At 40.2% G+C, this 26255-nt stretch overlaps 1 protein-coding gene across 2 annotated transcripts in view; it reads left to right on the top strand.

Moving 5' to 3' along the window:
• Positions 1-9953, top strand: part of KLF7 (KLF transcription factor 7) — a 66175-nt gene extending 56222 nt beyond the window's left edge. For both annotated transcript variants that reach the window (XM_054209200.1, XM_054209201.1), the window contains one exon: positions 1808-9953. In XM_054209200.1, the coding sequence (XP_054065175.1) occupies positions 1808-1859 (52 nt within the window). In that variant the 3' untranslated portion in view covers positions 1860-9953. The remainder of the gene's footprint in view (positions 1-1807) is intronic.
• The last annotated feature ends 16302 nt before the right edge of the window (positions 9954-26255 follow it).

Here is a 26255-nt window from a genome sequence, read left to right as displayed (position 1 = left end):
TCCAGATTCTCACAATAAGCCATTTGGATATTCTTCAGACCGGTATCGGTGGCTCTTTTATACTCTAAATCTGTGGGGCAGGCAAGTCAGTTCTGGAAGTAGCTTTTCATGGTGCCCTTGGAGCCTACAAAAACAGTTTACTCGAAAGCCACAGGTATGTGGGGCTTTGTGAGATATTTATAATAGATGGGTTTGCTGTTAGTAAAAATAAATAAGCCAGTGTCTTATGGCTTAGGGTGGAAAGAAGGCAAGCCAAAATTTACAGGGTACTTGGAAACCTCCCGTTTTTTAGTGCTTGATTTGAAGTATCTAGTAGAAGTTTAATTTTTGAGGGTGTCTGAGTCCTGCTGCTCTGACAGTCAGGTTCCATTTTAGGGCTTTGGGGTAAGCAGACGGAGCCACTGCCCGCTTGTCCTGCGGTTTGCTTGCTGGTGCCATACATAACTTTAATGACACTGTGATGGCGGGTGTGAAATGGGTTGGTGCTTTCAATCCCATTTCTAATGGGTATGAAGTAAAAAAAAATATTCTTGCTTCCTGACAGTCTCGACAAAATGGGGTCTATATTGAATGACAGGGAAGAAAAGCTCTTGTCCTCCTGAGAACTTATTCCCCTGATCACTCTGACAATATCTTGGTGGTGTAAAGTGCCTGAGTTTGGGCTGCTGTTCCTGCTGCTGAGAGTGCCCTGCAGCATGTCTACTACAAGGCAACTGTTCTGGAATAGTAATTCCTGATTAACTCTTTGTGGGGTCGCTCTTCTCCTGGAGTGTGTTTTATTCTGAGTATCTTAACCCACTTCCCAAGTGGATTAAGTCATTTCAGAAGGCGGCAGTAATAAGCCTTTAGAGAGGGAGTTAATCAAGAATAGATGCTTCATTTCAAATTCATGCCCTACCTTATTCTCTGTTATCTGCATGTTTAGACTAGCCCTTAGACTCACCTAGTTCTCTAGGGTTGCAGCTCTAAGTCCGTCCTATCAGCATCCATCTACATGTTCAGAATGTCAAAACGTTATGTTTTCTTATGAGATGGAGAAAAATGGCTTTGTCATTAAAGAAGTTGAAAGCTGAAGTTCTGGCATTTTTTTCTGGTTTTACCACACTTCTTGTGTGATTTACAATTTTCTTGCCTTTTCTGTCTCTCAGTTTTCACTCTTACAAAATAGGCATAATACCTTATCTTCTCTCAGCATCCTTCAGGGAGATAGCGTTCATCAACATCCACATATTACCACACAGATTCCCAGCAGAGAGAAAGGGAGAGATATGTAGCCTGACGGATTGTCAGCCTCCAAACTCTGAGCCAGCTTTCCTTCCAGTTTGGAGTTATAAATGAGAATTCAGCTTTCAAAACCAGCATCATACTTCGGAGCTTGTTGGAGGTACTGGGCACTTGAGAAAGCTGGTGTTTTTTTAAACAGGTGTTGCTGAGTACTTGAGCAAAACTGACTTGTTTTATTTCTTTTTTTTATATGTGCACACACATTTATACTAAATATTTGATTTTATACTATGGGTGCATAGATGAGCACTCTTCCCTGATGTTTGACTGTGTGAAACAAGGGGGAGGGAGAGGAACAGAGAAAGGAGAAGAGTAGTGTATTTAGCTGCCAAAGAGCCAGGATAGTTGGCCATCTGTAGACACAGAGGTCAATCACACAAGGTTTGGTTGTGAACCGTGGATAATCAAAGGTATGTCTCTAAACCTGGATATATATTTCCTCCTATACATAAGGAGGAAGGAGCAATAATCATGTCTTCCCAAATCCGATATCTATTTCATTCCCAATTGCTTTATTTTGCAGGTGTTTTTCCAGGTCTGATCACCTCGCCCTCCACATGAAGAGACACATCTAAATATCAGTCAGATTGGCATGGATGTTGTCTGAGCTAAGTGTTGTGAGATGAAAGTGGAACTCAAGTTACAACGCGCTGCCTTGCAGGAGAAGAGAACTTGATCACGTGTAAACCTCTGTACAGAGACCACACGCTCACACTGTCATGCACCCAATTATACTTCAATACGTACGTCGGTTCTTTATGCCTTGCCCCAGCTGGATGGGAGAAGATGCAGGCGAGGAAATGGTATAGAGGTGAAGTCAATGAGAAGGAACAATTGCTTACAGTACTTCGTCCCTCTTGGATTTGTTTCCTGTTTTTGCCAGTGGAAATCAAAGAAAAAGGAGGAGGCTTCCCTGCAGGTGGACGGCAGTCGGAGGGGCTTATTTAACTTGCTTCTCAGTGCAACTCAATAGGATAATATGTTGTCTTGAAGTTGCATATTTGTAGCACTAACTTTCTTTTTAAATAGATGGGGGGAAACAATGACCTAGAAAACCAAATCCCAGTTTGGTAGCCAAAATTAACCTCTTGGTTCATTTGTTCTTTGTCTGAGAATTCCTAATGTTCAGTGCGTCAGACTTCTCACAGACACTTTGACCTGTCTTGATTTTGGTTCTTCTTCCTAGAACTGAGCTCTTCAGATCCTTTTAAGTCAATACCAGTGGCCTTAATGGCAGTAGACTGTGGAGTGACACTTGTGACACAGATATCCTCTTTTTGGCCTGAGTTTATGTAGACTTCACGGAGGACTATATTTTTGTTGGTTGTTTTTATTTTAATTTTTGTTTTGGCTATTGCACAACATATGCACTAGGGACTCTGGAAGCTGCTGCCATGATGGCTAAGTGGCCAAGGGATAGACCCCTGAGAAACAGCACCTAATATCTCTGTAGGCCTCACCGTATTGCCATAGCTAGGACTTCTTGTTTATTTGTTGAACAAAAAACTTTAAAAGTTTACTTGGAAGCTTAAATATTTTTTTCTCTTTTCTCCACGAACAAGTGATCTTCAGAACTCCTTGTCTTCACCTGGATATCGGTCTGGGACTGGCCACACAGGCATGACTACAAGATTCCTTCCACATCATGTGAGCACGTTAGCCACAACCCACAGTGACTTAGTGATGAATTATGTTGCTTTTTCTTGCTGTTCTTCTATTAACCAATTTAAAACATTAGACTTTTGTTTGTGTAAAGAGCACCTGCAGACATTTTAATTTAAAGCCAATGTTTGTTGAGCATCTTTCACACAAAAAAAAAAACAAGCCAAAAATCCTACTCCAGTCTCTGAGTGGGAGATCAAGAACCTCTTCCAAGTACAATGGCTTCATTCAGCATTAGCCTTTTAAAGAAATTATCAAAGTCCTCCTTTTCCATTCATCAAGTTGATGCTGTAGCCCACTCCTGTACGAAAAAATGTAACAGTGTGAACGGTGAAGGAAGGGTTGGATTTTACATACAGCAGTGAGGCTTTTCCAAATGATTGGTCTAAAATATTACTAACCTAGAGGTCCATTTTGGCGTACTGTGTGAAACGTCAAGGAGAAGTGGAGATCTCATGCCCACCCTTCAGTCCTTTTGATAATTGGATTTCGTTGGCTCAAAGTGGATTAAAGTCTTCATTAGAAAATAGAAAAGAAAAACAAAAAAATGTCTCTTATCATAACTTGCATTTGAAACTATTTGGCAGTGGCCCTGACTCCAAAGACTGCATTTAGGACCATAAGAATGGCCTATGCAAGCAGGCAGGGGGTCATTAGTTTGTATATTTTGTATATTCTGGGACCATCCCTACAAGATGTGTCTAGAAATGAAACAAAATGGCGTGTGGTCCACAAATGGTTGCTGCTCTTTTATACTGTATTAGCCAACTGCCCTTCTTTGACTGTTTTGACTCATTGACTGTTAAGTATTTCCCTTAGTTTATGTTTCAAGAGGTAAAACTGTACTCTTAGGGGAAAAAAGAACAAACAAGAAACTCAATAGATATTTAAGAGCCGTCACCGGGATCCTTGGCACTTGAATTCTCAGCCTTTTGCAACCTTTGGTTCCAGTGAGAGAGTGAATTTACTCAAAAGATGCTGGTTTTCCTCACAGTTTTCACAAAACACTGTGACTGTCAACCGAACACTTTGGGGACAGGGGGGAAATACGATGTCTGGCCCATATGGCATGAAATATGGACCAAAATCCAACCGTCTTTTAGGGACAATGATGTAACATTCGTGGTAAAAGCATGAGAGAGAGCAAGAGAGAGAGTGGAAGAAAGAAAAGAAAGAAAGAGAGGAAGAGAGAGAGAAGGAAAATTGAGTTTATTCCAAAGATTTAAAACTAACCGTACTCTATATGTGTATATATATATGAATATATATATATATGTATACATTTAAAAATTGCGGAGCACTGCTTGCTGACAATCTCGTATTTCTCTACTTCTGTATTTGCGTACTTTTTATGGCCATTCCACCCAGCTGTTCCACTGGGACTGAGGGCCCTAGAATCCAATTTGTGTTGGAATATATAGAGCATCCTGCCAGATGTCTAATGGGAACTGAAACCTCAGCTGTGTGAAACTGTAGAGCATCCAGTCAGTGCATTAGGTTAAAAAAAGGAAAAGAGAATCCTAGAATTTCCTTATTGTAGTGTCCTAAAGTGTGTGCTCTCAAACCCACCACTATGATATTCATTGGCTGTGAACCTACATAAATATCCTCCTTTGACCTCTGAACACACCTGCCTTTAGACATGCTATCAGTAGTCTGCAAACCTTAATCATTGACAGTTTACGTACCAGATTCTAGTTAAAATGGAAAAAATCAAGCAAGACTCTTTATTTACTTCCAGTTGTCATTTATGGTTTTGTTGACATCTTATTTAAATTTGGCAGAACAAGGGCCCCATGGAAAAAACCCATGCTGAAATGTCTGATTATTTTGTTCTAGAGGCAGGCCTACAATCTAAATCATGGATCCAAATAGCCTAAAAAACATAGAGAAAAGGGGGATAAGAGACAGCCAGATTCCATGTTTCTCAGGCTCTCTCTGTAGCGAGTCTTGAACTCTGAAGTAAAATTTTGGGCTTTGGGACCATCTCTTCTGTTTGTAAAGGGAGATATTTTTCACCTGTATACATGGTGTATTCAGTCAAGCTCTGGACTTCAGTTTTTGGGTGCTCATATGCAAGTGTCTTAGTCATTACTACAATTGTGAACCATAGCTCGTATTTTGTGGAAGTCTCCATTTTGGAAATGAATAATTAGCGACACATTCCAGGATACGTTTTTTACGATGACAAGTTTTGTTTCTTTGCAGATATTTTAAGCTGTACACTTCCAACTTGTGTAATCTGTTATAGCTAGATCCTTTTTAGGCCCGTGTCTCCTTGCTAAAGTTGTACAGTTGTCCTCTATTTGTAAACCATGAGTAGAAACAGACTAATGAGGAAAGGCTAATACTCTCTGTAAGGCTTCTTGGAAGCAAACGCATAGATAGATGATTTGGTAACAGTTGAGGACCAAGTTATCCAGCTGCAGAAAGGAGACACTTAATCTCGTTTCCTTCATGCTAGATTTATGTCTACTTGCAAAAGAGAAGCCATTATAAGAAAGGCAGATTGTGGTTTCCAAGGCCGTGGAACAGTAGGATGAGAACAAATTGAGACAAAAGTCTCAAAAAATAGTGTACATAGAGGAAGCAACTAAAGCAAATGTGAGTTTTTGTGAATAGCTAAAGGTCCCTTCCAACCTGAACCATTTTGTGATTCTGTGAATATTTTGGAGCAGAGCAGTCAATCATAGAATCATGCAGGTGGGAAGGGGCCTCCAGAGGCCGTCTTGGTCAACCTCCAACTAGAGCTGGTTGCTCAGGGCCATATCCAGCTGAGTTTTAAATATCCCCAAGGATGGAAATTCTACAGCCTCTGTGCAAGCTGGTCCAATATTTGACCACCTTTATGGTAAAAAAAAAAAGAAAAAAAAAATTAAAAAATCCGTGTGTCGAGTAGGAATTTTCCATGTTCCAACTTGTTTTCTTTGCCTCTTCCACTGTGCATCTCCAAGAAGAGTCTGGCTTCTCTGTACCCTCTCTTAGGTATTTGTAGACAGCAATAAGATCTACCCTTACCCTTCTCTTCCTAATGTTGAACCATGTCTCTCAGCCTCTCTTCATCCATCATGTGTTCCAGAACTTGATCTCCATGGTGGCTCTCTGCTAGACTCGCTCCAATATGTCAATAATGTTCTTGTAATGGAGAGACCAAAACCAGAGAGAATATTCTAAATCAAGACGCACCTCATATGTGATAATGTGGATATAGTTTATTTATTCTGGGTTTTTCCATTATCTAATTGAGACAAGCTATACTCTATGTTGAGATTCTATTTTGAAAACTGACTTACGAAAAATCATTTAGGAAGCACCAGTATAAGGATTTTTCTAATCAGATTTGCTGAATCCATGTATTAAAATATGCTTATAGAAGTATGCTTTCTATACTGCCAGCTCAAGGCCTGGCAAGCAAAATTCTGTTTTTCCAACATAATCCTTGCTGGTTTACCTTAAACTAAAAAAATGTATTGTTTCACTCATACTACATCAAATATGATACTGTATTTTAGTCACTCTTTAGACAAAACCAACACTTTTTTCTGTTTGTTTTTCCCCTTAGCAGATAAAGAGCAACCTAAAACATCACATGGATTTTATAAAGATTGGTCTAACAGAAAAGGGGATTCTAGAGTATTTTTCATTTTCCTGGAGTTGTTCTTTTTCAATAGCCAGGACTCAGTCTAGAAAACTATATTACCTGGATAAACTGGCAAATGAAGAAAAGAAAGGACTGAAATCCTAGATTCTTTCAATGTCTTGGACAGTCCGATCTAACTAAACTGGTTTTTAAACAGAGGGTTGAATTAGGTGACCTCCAGAGGTACCTTCCAACATTGATTTTCCTGTGTTTCTATGACTGATTTATTTCAAAGCTCTCACTGATTAAGTGTGTATGGCTTCTAGTTCTTCCCAGCCTTGTGCTGGCAGAACAGACTGTTCGACAGGTCTGTAGGGTTTCGCTCAAACTCTGATAGTTTCATCTTTATTAAACTTTTAGTGCTTCTTCATGAGGGAGACTTAGAGAGGAGGAAATCTAAAAAAACCACAAAACCTTTAGCAAGACAGTTTGAAGCAATATCATACCATGAAATGTGTCACAGCTGCAGGGACCAACCAAATATTATAGAAACAAGTTTGCTAGCCTGGAAGACCCATATGATGTCTCAAAAATGGTTTCCAGGACATGAAATCTAAGCCAACATATATTTCTACAAAGGTAAACATTAAATTTTTCTTTTTTTTTTTCTTTTTTTCATTCATTCTTGTTTTCCTCATACTTTTTGGAAATGGATTTACTGTTTTTTTAGGCTAGCACTTTTTCACTTAATATGTGGAAAGCACTAACCAAACACAGATGGGGAAGAAGAACGTGAATGCAAGAGCCCCCAGGTCCTTGCTTTTGGAACCGTTTTAACTTCAGGAATAAAAACATAACTAATCACTAGGGTGTGTGGCTAAAATGGAGTTGATCAATATGATAGTTGTAGTGATTGAGTGCAACTTACATGTGACCTTTCTGATATTTACCGAATCAGGCCGTCTCCCTCGTTTTTACTTGGCCCTAGAAAATTTGGGCTTTTTAGCTGTCTCCAACACAAAGGTCGCTCCTCCTATTTTACATAGTCTGTTTACCTGTGTACAAAAGAGGTCATAATTGGTGCTTTTGACAAAACCAATGAAAATCCAACTTATTAAGTGTTTCCTTTTCTCCGCCTGTTCCCTTAATGTGTGTCAAAATCTTTACATTTAAAAAAAAAATACAAAGAGGAAAATTTTGTAAATAATTTCATGTTACTAGGCCAGCACCCAGTGGATCAAGGGCTTTTATTCTTGATTTCATTCAGGACTTGGCACCTCCTGGCATTCCATGCAGTAAGACTGTTTTTAAGCTTTCATATCTGGGTGACGCCTCTAACCTAACACTCTTTTAAAGTACTTTTTGCTGATTCCAGATAGAATTGCACTTGCAAACATCCCCACATACCAAGAACAACAAAAAAATGCTTGACAATAGCTCTATTTAACTCTGTCTTGAAAAATGAAAATTATTTCCTCCCAAGATATTACAACTACTTATTGGCAAGTCTTGCCTGTCTTTTATTAGCATTAAATCTATGCCTTCTTGAATGATCATTTCCAGATCAAGCTTGGATATTCTTCTTCCTTTTGTCACATTTGTATCTCTTTTTATTAATAGTTTAGGGATGACTACTGCAGTCTTTCTCCTCCACAGCTCTACGCTGGCTTCAGTGGCAAGATTTAGCATTGTAAGAACTGTAAGATCTGGCCGACCAGGTACTAAGCTCTGTCTTGTAAAGCTGAGACTTTCCTCCTCCCTTAGAGGAAGAAGTCCAAGACATACTTGTGCTATATAAGTTACATAAATAATGATATAGTTGTATATATAGATTATATACATAAAAATGTGGAGATGGAGGGGCAGGCTGCCTTTAGCACTTGAAAAATGGATTTCCCTACCTGAAAACTTTCAAATGCAGGTGTCATTTTTCAAACAGGGTTTTATAGTTTTCCTTAATGCTTGTTAATGGCATTTTTGCTGTAATAATTAAAGTTGGAACTCTTCGCAATTTTCAAAATGAAAGCTTTGATGATTTTTTTTAAGTGCTTTGGTCCTAACTTCTATATACTGCCAGAAAACAGGTTCTCCACCCTGTCTCTGTGTGGATGTGGATGTACAACAGTATCCTGTATATACCTACACAGAAGAGGAATCTGAGCTACTGACTTACAGTTTGTAGTAGCCAACTGTGCCTATTGCTTTGATTTAGGGAGGGCACTTGCTGTTGCCATTGCATTTTAGGAATCACGTCAGCTTCTGTAGGAAAGTTTTCAACAACGCTGGGGAATATATGTTGCTGTGTACTGTGAATGAGTAGGCTGCAAACTTGGGGATTGGGAGGGGAGGTGGGAAGGGAGGGGGACGAGGGCTTAGCATGTACACACTAAAAGTGAACTGGAATGGACAGAAAGGTGACATTTTTAGCCTTTATTGTTGGGCTCTCGGGGAAATGAAAAGCTAATACGCAGCTCCTGGAAGGCCTGATGGCTGAAGGGCTGATCTTTACTTTATATTTTGCAACATACATTTTACCCATCACTCTGTATTTTAAACCCCAGGCCTGTCAGATTCTGGAAGTAGATCAAAACACTGGTTTAAACACTACTTTGTTACCAAGGCCATGTCTCTACCAGGGAAGTTGCCCTACCTTAAAATATCGATCTAGTTAAAATCACTTTGTAGCTGCACCTATTACTTGATTGCCTGGATGGAGTTTGCATTGGCATCCTATGCAGTTAAGCTAAAGTGTAAGAAACACTTCAGCCTAAGATACCTCTACAGGAAGGTTCTTGCACCAACTTAAGTACCTGGTTTTGAAATCACTGCGTATAAACCATGACAGCTTTTCTCTTAGAAACAAGGCCTTAGTCTAGCGTGTCTACTTATCTAGTTGAAAAAATAATAATGCAGGCTGAGTTGTTTTTTTTTTTCTTGATTTGCAAAACGGTCTGTTTTCTTTCTTGTCCTTTGAAAACTTTCTTGCTCTCTACTACACATTAGATTTTTGTTTGGGGGATTTTTTTTAGCAACAACAACAAAAAGTATGAATGCTCCCTATTTAAGAGAAAAAAAAAAAGAACAACAAACAACATTGCTTGAAGGACTTTCATTTTGCACTATAATTTTTCTTTTACCAGATGTGTCTGACAAGTGCATTTTGGAGATGCCCTCGGTCACATTCTCTCAGGCCTACTCTGGTATTTCTAATATATCACAGAAGTACCCAGTCTTGTAGCCCTCAGTTCTGCCTTTTTTTGACATTTTATTTTTTTTAAGCTTTTTATATATATATATATATAAATATATTACTTTGTCAGTTTTTTTGCTGTACAAAAAGTCTTAAGATTTAAAAATATTATTTGTATTATATGATGGTGGTATGTTAATGTTACAAAATTATTAATGAAGAAAAAATTTATTTTTGTTACTGGTCTGTTTCATAATTCTTTTTTAAATTGGTATATTGTAAGATATCTATGCAAAAATGTTATGTGACGCATTTTTATTTAAGAATGTAATATGTGTAATAAACAGTAGAATGTGTTTGGCCTGACAGTGTTTAGTGTGCCTTGTATATTATTTCTTCATGAAAGCTTTTGTGAACAGTGAAATGGCTTTTGAATATCAGTTAACACTATGGTTCTGTAAACAGTTATTGACATAAAATATGTAACTTCCAAGTATGCTTTAGCTTATCAGAATCACATTTTTGGATTTAAATAATTTCTTTTCTTTTTTTTTTAATGTATTTTATAACAGTTCAAGTGTTGCTTATATTCATGCTGTATCACATGTTGCTTTTGGAAAAGATGCTCAAGAAGGAAATTCTTATTCTTAAAAGCTGACCAGATTGCCATCTGGCTTGTAATACTCCTTCTGTTGGAGTCAGTGACTTCTGTTATTTGACATTTTACACTGGTTGAAGATTTCAGCCAGTATTATTTTTGTAAAAGACACAGAGAACACTTGCATTGCATTTTCCATGCCTAGCTTTAAAACATTTCAGTCAGTGGTCAAAATAGGACTAGACTTTGAGGCTCCTGAGCACTAGTGCAATGCTCTAGTCCGTGCATCAGGCTGTCTTGCAGGAGTGCAGTATTTTCTCTTTCCCCTGCCTCAGTCATCATTTAGTCTCCCTCTTTAATGTCTGCAAATTTGCAAGCACAATTGAATCTACCTGGATGTTCAAGTACTAAAAATGTATTTAGGCAGTAAAAACAGTCATTCTGAGCACAATTACTTTGCAGTGTCGTGGCATAAAATGAAATTACTTTTTCAAGTCAGGCCAGTATCCCTTTAGGTTTTTGCTGTCTTGGGCTCACACACTGCAGCAACCTCAGTGGGCACTGCATATGAACATCCCGTAGGGCTCATCTGATGCAAAGTTGCATTTATTTCTGGGACAACACCCCTGTTGGGAGACCTGCTAGGACTGTTTACGTCAGACAGACAGAAGGTAGGATTCCCCTCCTGACATCTGCGTCTAGAAGCCAGATGACCATTCTAACCTACTCATTTATACTCCCTCTGTAGCTAATGAAGAGAGACATATCCAGAAGTGACTCACTCCAGGGGATGAGTTGAATGCAAAAGGAGCTGAGGTGATGTCAAGCATTTCTGGAAAACCACATGGTAAGTTGGAAGACAAAAGTTCCAGTGATGCCCATGGCTGTTCTGGTCTCTCAGGTTGTACCAGATGTTTGATGATGGACATAATTTGTAGTGTTTGGGTGTGTGTTAATGAACAGCTCTTGAGCACTGGAAAAGGGCTCAGCAGAGGTCAAAATTTTGGGTTTGTGTTCCAAATGGTCAAAACTGCACAGTGCTCTGGTTGCTTCATTGTGGCAGTGTTACCTTTGTGTCACTCTTACAAAGCTACTGTGGTCTGGGCCGGACTGGCTACTGAAACGAAGTGGTAAGTGAGGCAGTCAGTCAGTCATCCAAGTTTTTGGCATCCTACCATGAAAATACAAGTCTTAAAAAAATGGTCTCTTTGCTATAGATTAAAGTATTTGTGTGATGTAGGTATGAACGGAGTTATGTATGACACAGAATTCTTTCTGCAAATAGAATTTTGACTTGTAAAGACAAGGTCCAGGTTCTTCACTTTCTCTGTTCCTTGAAAACCTCTGGAAGCTGTTATATGTCTATTTGTCTAGACAAAGATATGTCTAGTGTAAATTAGTATTCTGCTCTCCACCTGTGAGAGGGACTTCCAGAGAGCTCTGCAACAACCTTTCTGAAGGAAACCTTGGGGTGGCACAGCTGGGTTTTTGGCCGGTGTTCAACTGGAATTGATTGGAGGGAGGCTTATCAATTACACATAAACATACAACCAGTTTGTTTTCCAGGAACTTTCAGAAAATACAATGCTATCATACGCTTCCTCTTAGAAGCAGGTAGGTTATTGGTCTGCAGGAATGGCTGTCAGACGCTTCCCCGGGCTGGAGGCCAGGGAAAAGAGATACTGTGAAAGAACTCCTTCCCTCTGAAATTGTTCAGGTGGGACAAAGTCATGCACCTTGGCCGACTCCCATTGTCGGGATGTGGAGTTCTCTTAAGGAAAGAAAAGACAAATTTATTCACTTCTAGGGTTAGACTGAGTATCACCATCCTGTTAAGCTCATCTGATGCAAACTTATCACGTGCAAACTTTGCATGACTTTTCAGACATAGCTCCTCTCTTTCAAATGCGTCTCAGCTGAAGTGGAGAAGGGCTGAGGAGCCCTTACCCCTTTCTCAGGCTGCAGGAGGCTGAGCAAGCTCAGCCCTGTCTGGGCATGACTCTGCAGCGTACGGCTGGCTGGTGGGCAGCTGACTCCAACGGAGGAGGTTGCCAGAGGCAGAGACCCCATTCCTAAGAAATTAATTAGGTGCTGCGCCCGGGCCCCAGCACAGCAGAGCCTTAGCTAGGGGAGAGGGGGTGAAATGGAGGCCAGTCTGCTGCCTCTCGGAGAGGCAGGGGCCTCCAACCACCACACTGAGGCACAGGGCCCCTCAAAATGGCGCCTCTCCCTCCTCAGGTCTCCCAGCAGCAGCCGGCCTATTCCCTTAGGCACCTTTTGGAATAGACGGCAAGCGCCAGCCCTGCTCAGTGTCTGAGCAACTGGAAATGGTGGCAGCGACAGCAGGAGCTTTAAGGTTGAAGGGAAGCACAGGAGGAAATGTTCTCCTCCCATCAGGTGGGTCATTTCCCGGCACATGGAAGCCATGCTGCCCTCTCCCTGTACGGCAATTCTGTCACCTTTCTGTCCCTTACACATACTTTACTGTTTCGGAGTCAGGCCAGGCTTTCTGCTTAGCCTTGAGGGTTTTCTTTTCACAGTGCTGGTAACCAAAGAATTATAAAATGCTGCCATGTTCTTCATGGTGGGGATTGCAATTAATCCCTTGTCTGCTTTTCTCTCAGCATTTTTGATGCTGTATGCCTGCCCTCCTGAGCTGTGGCTCCGATAAAAACGAGCTACCTGGGCATCCACGGGTCACATTTTCATTAGTAAACTCAACAGGGCCATAGCCCAGTTGTCCATCCTGTTAAATTGCTGGTATGGCCCCATCAGACAGCCCCTGCAACATCACCTGGGTATGGCTGAGGACTAGCAGGTGCCCAAAGGCAGCCCAGACATGGGCACTGTTTCGGGAGATCGTGTGGGGAAAGGTAAGAGATTTCAGTGGTGTGAGATGTAAGCCATGCCGAGCCAGTCAGCGTCAGGGCCAGAGCAGGTCCTGGGAGGGTTTACTTGTCCGTATGAGTGCCGACAGCACTCCCACACAGCGCCATTTTCTTCAGCAGCTGCTGTTGGGCTCTTGCAATGACCACAGCTGTCTGTGAGGAGAGCACAACGGGCTCGTGGGAGCTGTGTCACTGTGATCAGGTGTTGCCTAAAATGAACTTATTTGTGGGGTGAGAAGGTAGCTGTGCTGCTCTCTAAGCACAGCCCCTGGCAGCCATGCTACTCGGGCTCAGTGCCTCAGATGTCCGCCACGGCACAGAAGCTTCAAGATGGCGGCTGTGCCAGCAGTAGCTGGGATGGCCGCCAGGCTGAGCAGGCCTCCTCCTTCCCCTGCCGCTGCATGTGCTTGGTGGTACCGGGCAGCAGGAGATAAGCGCATGCTCCAGAAGGAAGCTGGCTCACCACAGTGGGCAGGCAAAAAAAACCATCCACAGGCTGAGGAATTTTGTTCAGCCCCTGAACAAAAGACCAGCCCCTGGGTAGTTGCTGCCTGACAAATTTAAGGAGGGCAGTTTTCCCTTTGATGTTAGTGTGAATTATGTTGTACACACACCAAGGGAAGAATGTGCCCCTGATTAATCGGAAATCACCGGCAGTGAGTCACTGTGTCAGAAGGGTTTTTTGGACACTAGTCCCTCACTCTTCAGAGGGGCCCCACTCCCACACAGGGAAGGTCTTGATTAGAAGCTGCTTGAACAGATGGAAAATAGTCAACAGCTCTGAGAAAATTGCCTATATGTTTGTGTCAATTCAAAAGAGAAATGTACGCTCAAATTTAAATGCCTGCTTGATTTACTTTATTTTACAGAAGAGAAAAGGATGAAGAGGACACTGAAGACAAACCATGCAAAGAAAATCTTAACTCATTTGGTTTTAAATAGAGCAAAATATTAGTGGAGTTGTATGGCAAGGAACTGTACCAGGATTTGGAAGTGCCAGATTGTACCTATGCCACAGCAGACATTTTAGGTAAATTTAACTAAATGTCATCATCTTGGCTCAGTTTTAGTGATGTGCACCCCTTTTACCTCTGTATGCTCCTATGTAGCACAAGTATAGTATGCCCATGGAATTCACTTGCTCCATGGCTCTGGCAGACACACCGCAAGGTGTTAATGTCTGCGTAAGACATTTTGCCTGGGTGATTCTGTTGTGAAAGGCTAATGCTGGTTTCCTCTTTCCATAAGCAGAGTAGATATGGTCCACTTAATAGAAGTTCAAACATTAGCAATAGGCAGTGGGGAGAAGGTTTTTACTGACAGTAGCCAAGCCCAAGGAGGATGGTTTGAACTATCATTTGTTATTACTGAATTCTGTGCTAAATCCAGATTCGAGGAACTTACAGCCTAGTCTGCTGTAAATTGAGTTGACTTTGACACCAAGTTGTGAAAGGCATCTCTCCTTGATGAAAACCAAACAGTAGCCACAATGCCCTTTGTTATAAGTACAGCAACCAGTTTTCTCTAAGGCAGGGAGTGACTTCATTACTCTGTGTTGACTTTTCTGAAAAGAATTTGTAAATATTTTCAGAAAAATCCATGATTCCAATAGAAGGATATGACCCTTAGACAGCTCTGTCGTTTTTATTCGTCTGATTATGGTGCCAATTATCTTACGGTGTAATGGGCCTGTAAACAAGAGTCTGATGCCAAAAGCAGCCTCTGCTCATGATGGTTTTGGTTTTGCTTTGTTTGGGGAAAAATTATGGCTGGTGAAAATACTTGGTAAATGAAGGAGGTTTATGATTCTGCTTCACATGCTATGTGCCTCACACCTGACCCAGAAGAACTATTTGAAGTGGAAGACTAAAACAGTCTCTGCACCTCTTAAATTGAAGGCTTATTGATTCTAACTGCCTTTAGCTGTGCCAACCATTGCCAGCTGTGGAGGTGGATACACATCTGTTAAGAACCAGACTAACATCTATTTTGTGTGCTGGCAACTGTCAGAGTGAACAGGTTATCACCATCAGCAAGATTACTGCTTTATGTATTGTCCTCCAAACATCAGTATGTATTTATACATGTGTATACACATATGTATTTAGGGATATTCACGTCCTTATGTTCCCTCCTGACCTTCCTGGTGATACTATAACACAATCCTTTAAGAACATTCTCCTACCCCCACCCCTATACTTAACCGGTGTGAGAGGAGGAGAGGAACAAAGCTCTTCTGAGTGTAATACTAGTATGGTGTTAAGTAGCCTTGTCTGACAGACCAGAATCTCCTGTGACACTGTAAACCTGTCACTTCAGTCCAAATTCACAGGTAGTATTCAATGCCTAAATATCTTTATGGGTATTGGGAGGCTGTGGCTTCCCAACAACTCCTTAAACCAGGAATGATAGCATTCCTCTACCAGACAGGAGTACCTGTATTAATGAGATTATCAGATTCCAAAGATACAGAGGTCCCAGACTGACTTCCCTGGAATCACCTGTCTGCTAATCTGTTTATAACACCATGTTGTTCCTGGTTAATATCACCTTCAATCAAGTTATATCCTGTTAAACACCAGCCTCTCCTTAGTTGACTGCCAAACCATGAAGTGATAGCTTCAGTGGCAACACCGTGATATTACATACAGTAGGTGAAAGTACTGCATTACCATGGTTCTCCTCCTTCCCTGCCTTCTGTTCTCTATTGTATTCTTTATTCTATTTGTGTGATGCAGCACACAATGGCTGTGTGTATTCTGGGAATGGCCAAGCACGCGCTTGTGAACTGCGTGAGTTCTCCATCTCAGTAGGACTTGTTTCTTTTCACACAAAGACGTGTAAATTTAAGGGACCATATGTATTTGAGCCTTGGTTGGGTCCATACAGATGTATGCTGTGTGATACCGATCCCTATTCTATGATGCCAGTGCACCTTTGCGCTCTCATGTGGAAACTGGAAGCAATGCTAAGAATTCCTTGTCAAGGGTGACTGTGAGGATCAAATGTTTTTTTGCGGGGGGAGTAACTGCTAAGAACATTACTTGTTTGGTAGTAAGCAGGGTTTTTTTCTGTATCCCTGAATCTCTATTGCCATCAAAGACAAAAATGTACCATGGTTCTGTAAGAAATTCTGAGACCAGTGCTAACACACTGTGACCCACTTAGGAAAAAGAAGATACATATGGAAGAGGTCATGTGCTATATATTCTTGGCAGTGCTTGAGAGCATCAGTGCATACTCCAGTGTCTTCCTTTCTTGAACAATTGTAGGGTGCGGGCATTAAAAGTTCATGGTCCATAGATATATAGGGGAGGAAAAAGGAAATTAGGGTATTTAGGTAGCAGTTATTCAGTCTGATGTTTTTTGAAAGAGAGATTATCTCCGAGGAGAGGGAGACGTTAATTTCCAATGTGTCTGAGCAGATAGATTTTTATGGATCACTCTTCAGGGCTGAATACAGAAAAAAATTCCTTTTTCTGCAAAGTTAACCCTTGCCTGGTGTCTGAGCTAAAGACCATTAAAGCTACTGGGCAGGTTTGCAACTTAAATAGAGTTTAGACCGCAATCTTAATTCTCAGTCCTGAGTATGGAGATTTTTTGTTTCGTGCCAAAATTTTTTAATTTTCTTATGCAGTAAAATAGATATTTTTTTAAAAACACCAACAAAAGTGCTAAAAGACAGCCAGTCTAGTTATAATATTTCTGTCGGCACCGGTTCTTTTGGCCCCAGAAGGAGCAGGCTCCTGCCATGGTTCTGCTCTTCCACATAGCTCTGATTTTAATAAGAGCAGGAGGAGGCATATAGAAAGTGTAACATTTTCAGCAGGGGACCAGTCCCTGCCTCAGCATTAATAATGTAGCAAATTAACAGTCTTCCCTAAGAACTGCTCCTTTGTATGATGACAGCCCAGTGTGCCATATTTCCTACAAACCCATAGTTTATGACTAATACGCTGGTCAGATGTTACATGTACATTCATGTCAAAGATTACCAAATGGCAGTAACAATGGAGATATTTTCCAAGCTTTACACAGACTTTTTCCTTCCATTCCTCTTTTTTTTTTTTTAAAAAAAAAGTTAATTATCAGTCCACCTCGAGCTTTCCTTTTTTCTCATCTAACCGCCCCCAGTGTGTCCCCACCCATCAAGCTGTGTGAAATCTTTCCAGAAAGACCTAAAAACATGTGATATCCTCTTGGATTCATGTTTCATGTGGAATCTCAAGCTGAGAGAGGCCTCAGGATAGAGCACTAACTGACAGGGGGATGGCAAGGCAGTCGGGATTGTGTAGGCGTGCAGAACTGAGGAACCAGGGCTGCTCAATATGTTTTTAATGAAACTAATAAATACAGACAGTGAATGAATAGAGCTGATTGACACAGGGAGTTCCTAGTTCCCCCCTCCCATCTGCAGCCTTTTCAGTAGCAGAACAGAATAAAGAAATTTAAAAGGAAACTGGGACATGTATTTTCAAAGAAATGCTATACAAAATTGAAAGCAAAATGCTGGATGAAAGAAAAATTGTTCTTTTTCTACAAAAAATCTAACAAGGTTTTCCCATGTTCTTTCCACAGAAAAGAATCAAACCCTCTCTCACAGTTTCCAATGAGCCAATGGAAAGATCAGTAATGGAACAGCTGAAAAAAATTCAAAGTAGAAATTGTTTTTCATTATCATTCTCGTGACAGGGAAAAAATTGCTAGGAAAAATCAGCTGCCCTACTGCTTTAAAAAAGAAAAGAAAAGAAAAAAATAGAAGTGAGCTTTCAAATGTCTTGATGATAAAGAGGAAGCATTTCCAAGGGAAAATGCAGCCCTGATCTAATTATGGAAAGGGGTTTGCAGCCCCACAGCTCTGACCCCATCGCACCATATAGCATCAGGCAGTGCATTGTCTGCACTGGGTAGGATGTAGGTAGTCAAGTCTTTGGGTGAAAGAGTGCCTGCATTTCCGCATACCTTATTTTTCCCTATTAACATGCTGACTGTGTATTCAGTTCTAAAAGATGGGAACACGGATGACCTTGAGGATAACTAAATTGAAATCACAATGGTATATTCTGAAATAGGGAACTAGGCAGAGGAGTTGTTTAAAAATAGGTAGATGGCCAAAAATAAATGCTATCAATGTCTATATACCACAAGCTTAAAAATAATATCAGGTGAAAGCAGAGTGTATGACAGTGGAAGGAGAATTTGACGTAATGGGAATTTCTGAAGAATGAGGGAGTGTCAAAAATCAATGGGTTATTGTAATACTTACTATAATCTCTAGAGCAAGGACACATTAGGTCACAGAGCGAGGGGGAGGAAGGGACTCTGCAGCTGCAAGAGGAGACCATTGGGTCTATATAGATGAGATTTTAGTAGGGGAAGAAAACCAGATAGTAAAATATTTATCTATTAATGGTTGACAAGAAGCAACTCTATATTGGAAGTAAATAAAACGGACTACAGTATAACTCTGAGGAACTTCCTCTGGGTAAGAATCATACCAAAGAGTAGCTTGCCAATATTAAAATTTGGGAAGGAGGAGTTTTCTTATAAAAAATACAAAATCAAATAGAGAAGCTAGTGAATAAGCCATAGAACTGTGAGTAAGGATGGTCAGAGCCTTAGGCTGAGCAAGGAGGTTTTTTCTGAGTAACTCACAATTATTTCAAACTACATACAGTAGATTTTAAGGACTAGATTATGTAATGCCTGCTTCTCTACCTCCCTACCTCACACCCTAACATTACACTGAAATATTTTCCAAGATATTCTTCCTTCTGCTGTTCCCCTTTATAGCTCCCTCCCACAAAACTGTTATAGCAATAGTCCAGCTGTTTTCTTGCTGCTGTGAATATATGCAGAAGACTCCTACACTATTGTACGGATGATAGGCCAGAATGCCGCAAAGCATCCCTGAGCTGCTTAACCTTGTACCTTGCACATGCTGAAATCAAGGAATCTGCCATGGGAGGGAGGGGGTGGGCTACTCCACAGAGGTTTAGGTCAAACATGTGCACAAGTCTTTGTATGGACAGAGCCTCCAAATTTCATGCAAAAGTGAAAAAAAAACCAAAAAAACCACCACAACAAAATCCCAAACCTGTAAATTCATAGTTACAACAAAGATTGTTTGTATTTGAAAAATAATTTGGCCAGAGCCTGACTTGCAATGGCTAATATTCTTATTCCATAACGAGGTTAGTCTTGCTATCTCTCTACTGAATCCCACCAATATGCAAATGAAACTAGTTCAGAACTGATTTTCTGTAACTCTCACTTCTCGTTCTTAGTCCTAAGTAAATGGGTACATCATGTGCATCACACCAAGTGGGCAGCAAAGCCGAGCTCTGACAAGTCAACTACAAATGCATATACCAGGGTCAAACTCACTGGTATCAATGGAAGTTTTGTCTTAGCAGTGAAAGTGGATCAGAGTCTCCTCTGGGCTAATCTGTTGTGAATGCTTGTGCTATTGATTCTAGGAGGATGAATATTTTTAAAAAGTACAGAAAAAGGAGTCAGGAAAAAAATAAATGGTAGTAGCACAAAAAATAGTTAATTAAAATTAAAAATATTTAATTTTTTAAAAATAAAAATTTATTTATTTAATTAATTACCTCCTTCCTCCCCAGTTCTTACTTCTTTTCTTTGTTCTAGGGAACCATCTATTTAATCAGATTAATGTTTTTTTTTTTCTGATACAGGCAATTAGTACACTGGCTGTCACAAGTTTGGCTGTCACAAGTTTGGCTATCAGGTGATAGATACTCTGCAGGTTTTATGCCTCCTATGGATTATCAAGCTGGAAACCTTGTGATAGAATGAACCTTCATGAGTAACCCTTACAGGCACTTGAGATTATCCTTAAGGAAGTGATTAGACTCCTTTCAAGTATTTCAAGTGAAATACACCCGACCTGAGATCCTCCAATTCATGAATCATATTTCTAGAATTTTGTTCCCTGGAGTTCAGATCCAAAATCATGACTGCTGCCAGCCCTAGGGTTGGGTCATATTTCTGTGACATTCAGAATCATTGCATTGGCTTTACAGGCAACACATGCAGGCTCTAAATGTCTGATTAAAACATGAGACCTCTTTATTAACATTTTTTTAAAAGTATTGGCAATATTTTTCCACATTTGCAACAGGTGAGAACATTTTTTGCCATGGTCACAAACACATAAAATTAGACGGGTGTTCAAAAGATGTCCTGGAGACTTAGGAAGGATAAAGTTTTGTGTGGCAGTTTTATTTCTTCTTCTTTTGTTTCGTTATGGTTTACGTGCTATTTGCAAGGCTCCTTGGTGCTAATTTATGGTTTTCAAAAACATAGTTAAGTAGTTCATTTATAGAAAACAAACATCAATAAAAAATCCAGGTTTAGTCTTATGTGTACTTAGTCCTCAGGCTTCCAGATCAATTTAAATGATGCAGAAGTACAAATTCCAGTTTAAAAGTTGTGAATATGCTGCTATTTTTATAACCTATTTCCCCACCTTATTATTTAAATAATTGCCTCCTACAGTCCCTCACCCATTCACCGTATTTAGGAAAGAGAGGAACTTTGCACAGACGCATTATATATGAGAGGGGGAAAGAAAAGGGGAAAGGTAAAAAAAGAAAAAGAGGAAATGGGAAAAGGGGAGGAAAAGAAGAAAGAAAAAAAAGGAAGAAAAAAACACAGAAAAAAAGAAGGCATTCATCTACAGGGCTGCAAAAGAGCAGACAGTCTCCTATGTTCAGGGAAGTTCAGGAGAGACTTCTTATTCCCAAAGAGGTGATTAATCATGTGCTTGAAGTTTAACACACACTTAAGTGCCTTGCAAAATTTGGGTATAGGAGGAAATTGTGTGCTGAGTAGAACATCCTGATTTTATTTCCTAAAATGTCTTCTTGTCTTTAAGATCTTGTCTGTTCTGTCTGACTGGAGTATTGATAATCACAGGACAAAATCGATCTAGGCTCTGCAGCAATTGATTACCAGCAGGTCAGCTGAAGCATATCTTGTGCTGGGGACTAATTGGTGGGGTTCTCTAGTTGTTAAGGAATCTGCTGGGAAAGACAGCATATGTATTTCCAATTTTATTAGTACAGGGACAGAAATGGGGAAGAGATCCTCATTCTTTGCATTCATCCTCACCTGCAAGTATCTGGGTGCTAGAAAAAAAAATTAATGGGTAGATTCTTATTTATATTCTCCTACCTTTGTATAGCTGGGTAGAAGGGCTTTCATGTTAGAATCAAGAAAAAGATTGCACTGAACTGTGAAGTGGTATAAATAGCTTTTCTGTAAATGTGAATCTGACCTCAAGTATTAGAAGCTCTGGAGTGAAAGAATAGCATTGTTAAAAAATAAAGGGGCAAAGAGGCTTAAATTCAGGCATGTAATTGCTTTGCAGACATGCATCATGCAAAAATAGCAGGCAAAAACTTGTTAGGAAAAGTAAGACAGTGTGACACATTAAGGCATTTATCCCTAGGTAAATCTGCTGAAATCGACATATTGGTGTAAATTGAGCCTGGAGCAGGACAGGACTCTGAGATAACATTTGCTCAAGTTACCTCCCTTATTATTGGAAGGATTGTGGGCTGCAGCCACATCTATCTGGAGCTGCAGCACAAGAGGATAAAGAGAGAATGCTTGAGAACTAATTAACAAGTTGCCAGCTGAGTGGGTCTCATTATTTTGAAATGTAAATGCTTTTGTTGATTAAATCTGGACCATTAGCTCTGCCCTGTGATAGAGGAAGTTTTATCAGAAGTGAAAAAAGAGGAAGCAAGGAGCTTTGTGGTGTTGTGATGGCCATTGAAATAGCTGATCCATTGGGGAATGTCCCAAGAAAGTATAGAGAGCTGAAAACTTGAGCCTTTATATTTGAACTTATCCTCTGCAAGTGGAGCTGTGAGAGGCTCTTACTCTCTTCAGATGTTGCAGAAAGGAAAAACGTGACTTACACTGACCAGCAGTTACCAAACAGTCAGTTTAATGATAAGACAAATTTCTATTCAGCAGGATATTGGTAATGTTTCATATAAATGTTAAGCTCTAGTGTAGAACAAGCAAAAGTTTCTTCTTACTGTAGATTTTTATCTACTCCAGATGCGTGGAGTTCCTATTCATGAAACCAAATTTCTGCACATGTAAAAAGACATGTGTAGTGGATTTAGGCACGTTTCCAACTGACTTGCACAAGAATAATCACCTAATTTAAACACCCACTGAAAGGCACATTTTTTATATACGAGGTCATATTCTATCCTGATTATAGGGCAGGATGAAGTTAACATTGAAGTTCGCAAAACAACCATGTGTAACAAAGCTGTCTTTTCAAAATTTTTGGTCCTGTGGTGTGGATTTCTAGATCTGAAATATGCAGTCAACCTCCCCAACCAACCTCTTCTTCAGCCATGTCGGGGAGCCAAGACCATAGCATTTGGATTTTGCAATACACTTTTCTTCTGTCTTCTTTCCAAGCATAGCAGGAGACTCCCCAGGCATCTCATTACCAGAAATCATAGTGATTTTCTGCCTTGGGATGGTTTTATATGAAATGCAGTTACTTGTGTATTGAATGACCAAAGGACCAATAGGATCATCTGAAGTTTTACTCCACAGCTATGCAGCTCAGTCAGCCTGTCAAAAATACCTTACTCTGTGTACTGCAACTTTCACATAAATGAGCAGTGTTTTTCATAAATACTGCTGGTGAAGGCTTTGGGTAAGCTGTCCAAACTTGCAATTACGGGGTTATCTCCAGCTCCACTACACTGATTATTGCCCAAGTTCTTGGGCTACCGAGAAAATCTATGCGGTATTTGAAAAGATGAGCCCCTGGAAAAACTAGAAAGCCTCATTATATATTGGCTAGACTGCAAAATAGTTCCTCCTTCTTCTTTAACAAGAAACCACCATCTACTTTTCTTCTTATTCTTTCCAGGTTCACAGTCAGGCTTTATTTTACCCATTCAAGAATAAAACCTTTACCTCTAACATGAAAATGTGGTTTTGTGTCACGGCAGCACCAAGGAGAACTAATTAGGGGCAGGGTACCTATTACGCTAGGTACGAACTTCTGAAGGAAACTATCTGTCATGAAGATGTTAACTTCTAGTTTAAGACAAAGCATCAGCACCCAGGGTAGAAGGAGTTGGGGAGTTAGGGGAAAGCATGGTTATAGAGACCAGCTTTGAGAATGTAAAATTGGTAAAGATTTTGAATTCTTGTCCTTTCTGAACCTAAGGCCCCAGCAATGGGATTCCAATAGCATAGGTAAAATAGTGTTCCTTTGAAATACCTTGTTTTGTCTTCTGGCTTTATCAACTGACTAGCAGTTGTTTTCACTGCAAAGTAAAACAAAAAGTGAAAAAAAACACATAGAGTGAGCGTACCAGATGTTTTTCATGTGTGTTTAATACAGCACTAGTAGAACATTATCCCAAATGACTTATACCCTCTCAAACAATGATAGCTCTAGGAAAAAGCAAATATTGACACTCCAATAATGTTTGCCCAGCAATCAGTGAGCGGTATACAGCACTCAGGGCATCTTTTTTACAGGAATCAATTAGGAAAATGGAGAATTGAGTCCTCCAATTAGAAATGTATAATAAATGCTGACATTATTGAAAATGTCCACTCTGCGAATCTTTCTGAAGCTATGCATTTATTAGCTTCTCAGTTGGCACCACTTGAAACTCCCTCCAGTTAACTACCTCCCAGTATCCATATCTTTCATTTTAACGATATCTCCCACATGTGAAAAGAGATGTTTGTTGCCCTAGATCCACACAGCATTCACTTGCTCTGCCTCCAAAAATGATCAGTACTGGGTTTATCAGAGGACATAATCCTTCAGCTGAGAAGTTACTGAAAATACGCTCCCAGGGAAGGTTCCTCCTATTCCCATTAACTGCGTGGTGTCCTGACATAGTCTTCACATACTTTGATTACTTTGTCTCCCAGGACATACTTTGGACATACTCCAGGACATACTCCCAGGACATACTTTGTCTCCCAGGACAAATACATGACATCCGTCTTCTTCCTGCAAACACTTGTTTCCTTTTCTCAGCTTGACTGATGCTGAAGTTAGCCTTCCTGTGTACAAAAACATTGACATTTTAAAATAACGGACTGGGATCTTTAGTAAGTTCCCTTTCACCGCTTTATACCACCAGAGGCAAGAGAGTCAGCAGCCCCTCTTCACACTCTGAGGCCTGGAGCTCCAGCTCTTCTGTGTCACTGGAGCACTCAAAGCAGTTAGAGGAGATTAGTGACTTGAACCCTAAACGTTCAGTGAACAGAAGTTGGATCCAGTTGTTTCTGCCTGCAATGCATGGGACAGAACTTCTTACAGGAGAGATTCAGCAAACACTCTAAGCTATTGCATCAGGGACAGATCGTTAGTGTGTTTCCTGTATGTTATTTTCTGATTCTGGTAGCATTTACAAATGTCTCAACATCTAGCATTTTTCCATTACAGTCTCTATAACTTGTCACTGCTTCTCCCAGGACAAATATTTGCTGTGGAGAGATGAATCTGATTGGCTTGTTTTTAAGACTGTAGCTTTTTCTTTTCCTTTTTTTTTTTCCTGATAGCTTCATTATTGGTTTTGGCAGCTGAGTCACAAGAAGATGTTACACAAAGAGTATTTACAGTATAATGAGGTTCAATGGCGTTGAAAGCTAAAGTTCATTAGCCTCACATTTAAGACTATTAGAGCAGAGAGGCTGTAGTGAAGCATTGTGTTTGTCATTTGCACAGCGTTTCTGAAAAGCAAACAGCATAGATTCTCCGGACACTTACTGGCTTCCTTTCTAGCCTCCCAGCTGATTTTCATTTGCAACAGAGACCAATATTGCAGAATGGAGATTGATGGAACCATTCAGCACAGTGTCAGCAAGTGTACGTAACCTCTGCTCTGACCATCACCAAAGTTACCAGGAGAATGAATCAGAAAGGATTTGAGCAAAAGATGGTGTTGGTACCATAGTGACCATGCAGTTGCTAAGGATGTGATTAGCACTCCAATTGCAGGAACAGGAGAGTTAATTGCTATGTCCTCATTCCATTTCTCTAGGGGAATACCTGTTTGCCAATTCTACAAGACAAAAAAACCCCAACCAACCACCTCTTGATTTTACAGCATCTGAAGGCAGCACCTGTTTGACCCTGAACATCTCCATTATGAAACTAGAATACATAACTTTTATCCACTAAGTGCAGCATATGCAGTGCTAACAAGTGCCTTTTTTTTTCTTCTTCTTTTTTTTTTTTTTTTTTTTTTGCTATATTTCCCCCTCCCATGCACAACATGCACTTACTTGCTCATTTCCCTCTGGAAGTTTGAATGCCTTTTTTTTTTTTTCCCCCGGGAAGTCTGGAGTTCGGCTATTAAGCTGAAGAAGGCTCAGGGAAATGAACTGAAATGTCTAGTGAGAAGAAAAATGGCACTGTAAGGATGGGATAAAAAAAAAGCTCAGGGTAATAGAGATTGATCACTCAATCTGTCCATGGCCTCAAATAAAACTGAGTGAATTTAACACGTTAGGTTACAGTTAAGAAGCTGAGTTGTTTCAGTGGATATAATATAGTTTCAGATTATCATGGGGAGCCATTTATTTATTTTTGCATTTGTGAGTCATTTAGGCAGTCCCTTTATGTGAGCGAAAATACATTTATTTTCCCACTCCCTGCTGTTGTGTGTTCTATTAATATCATACTAGTTGAAATAGATGGGCACACTAGAAACTATTTGGTGTTGAATTTGTTTTTCAGATTTCTTTTTCTCTTCTTTTTCTTCTTCAGGCAGCTATTTTTATAAACCAGTTCAAAAGCCCCAGGCACTTTTAATACAAGTTTTCCTCCATTTTTGAAACACAGGGCTTAACCCTGCAATAACAGTCCACAAGGATGTGGGAGCCTGTGTAAGGTCTGTGATGCCTTTTATCCCTTTCAGACAAGATGGAGGTGACACTGTATTTCCCTAGCTTTCCAAAACAAAGCGTTGGGCACTCAGAAGTGGCCCCACTTCCAACTGCTTCTATTTGATT

Source organism: Rissa tridactyla, chromosome 7 (assembly GCF_028500815.1).
Source record: "Rissa tridactyla isolate bRisTri1 chromosome 7, bRisTri1.patW.cur.20221130, whole genome shotgun sequence".
In the NCBI taxonomy this organism is placed as follows: Eukaryota; Metazoa; Chordata; class Aves; order Charadriiformes; family Laridae; genus Rissa; species Rissa tridactyla.
Note: the sequence above shows the minus strand (reverse complement) of the source record. Positions and strands in the feature narration are given on the sequence as shown.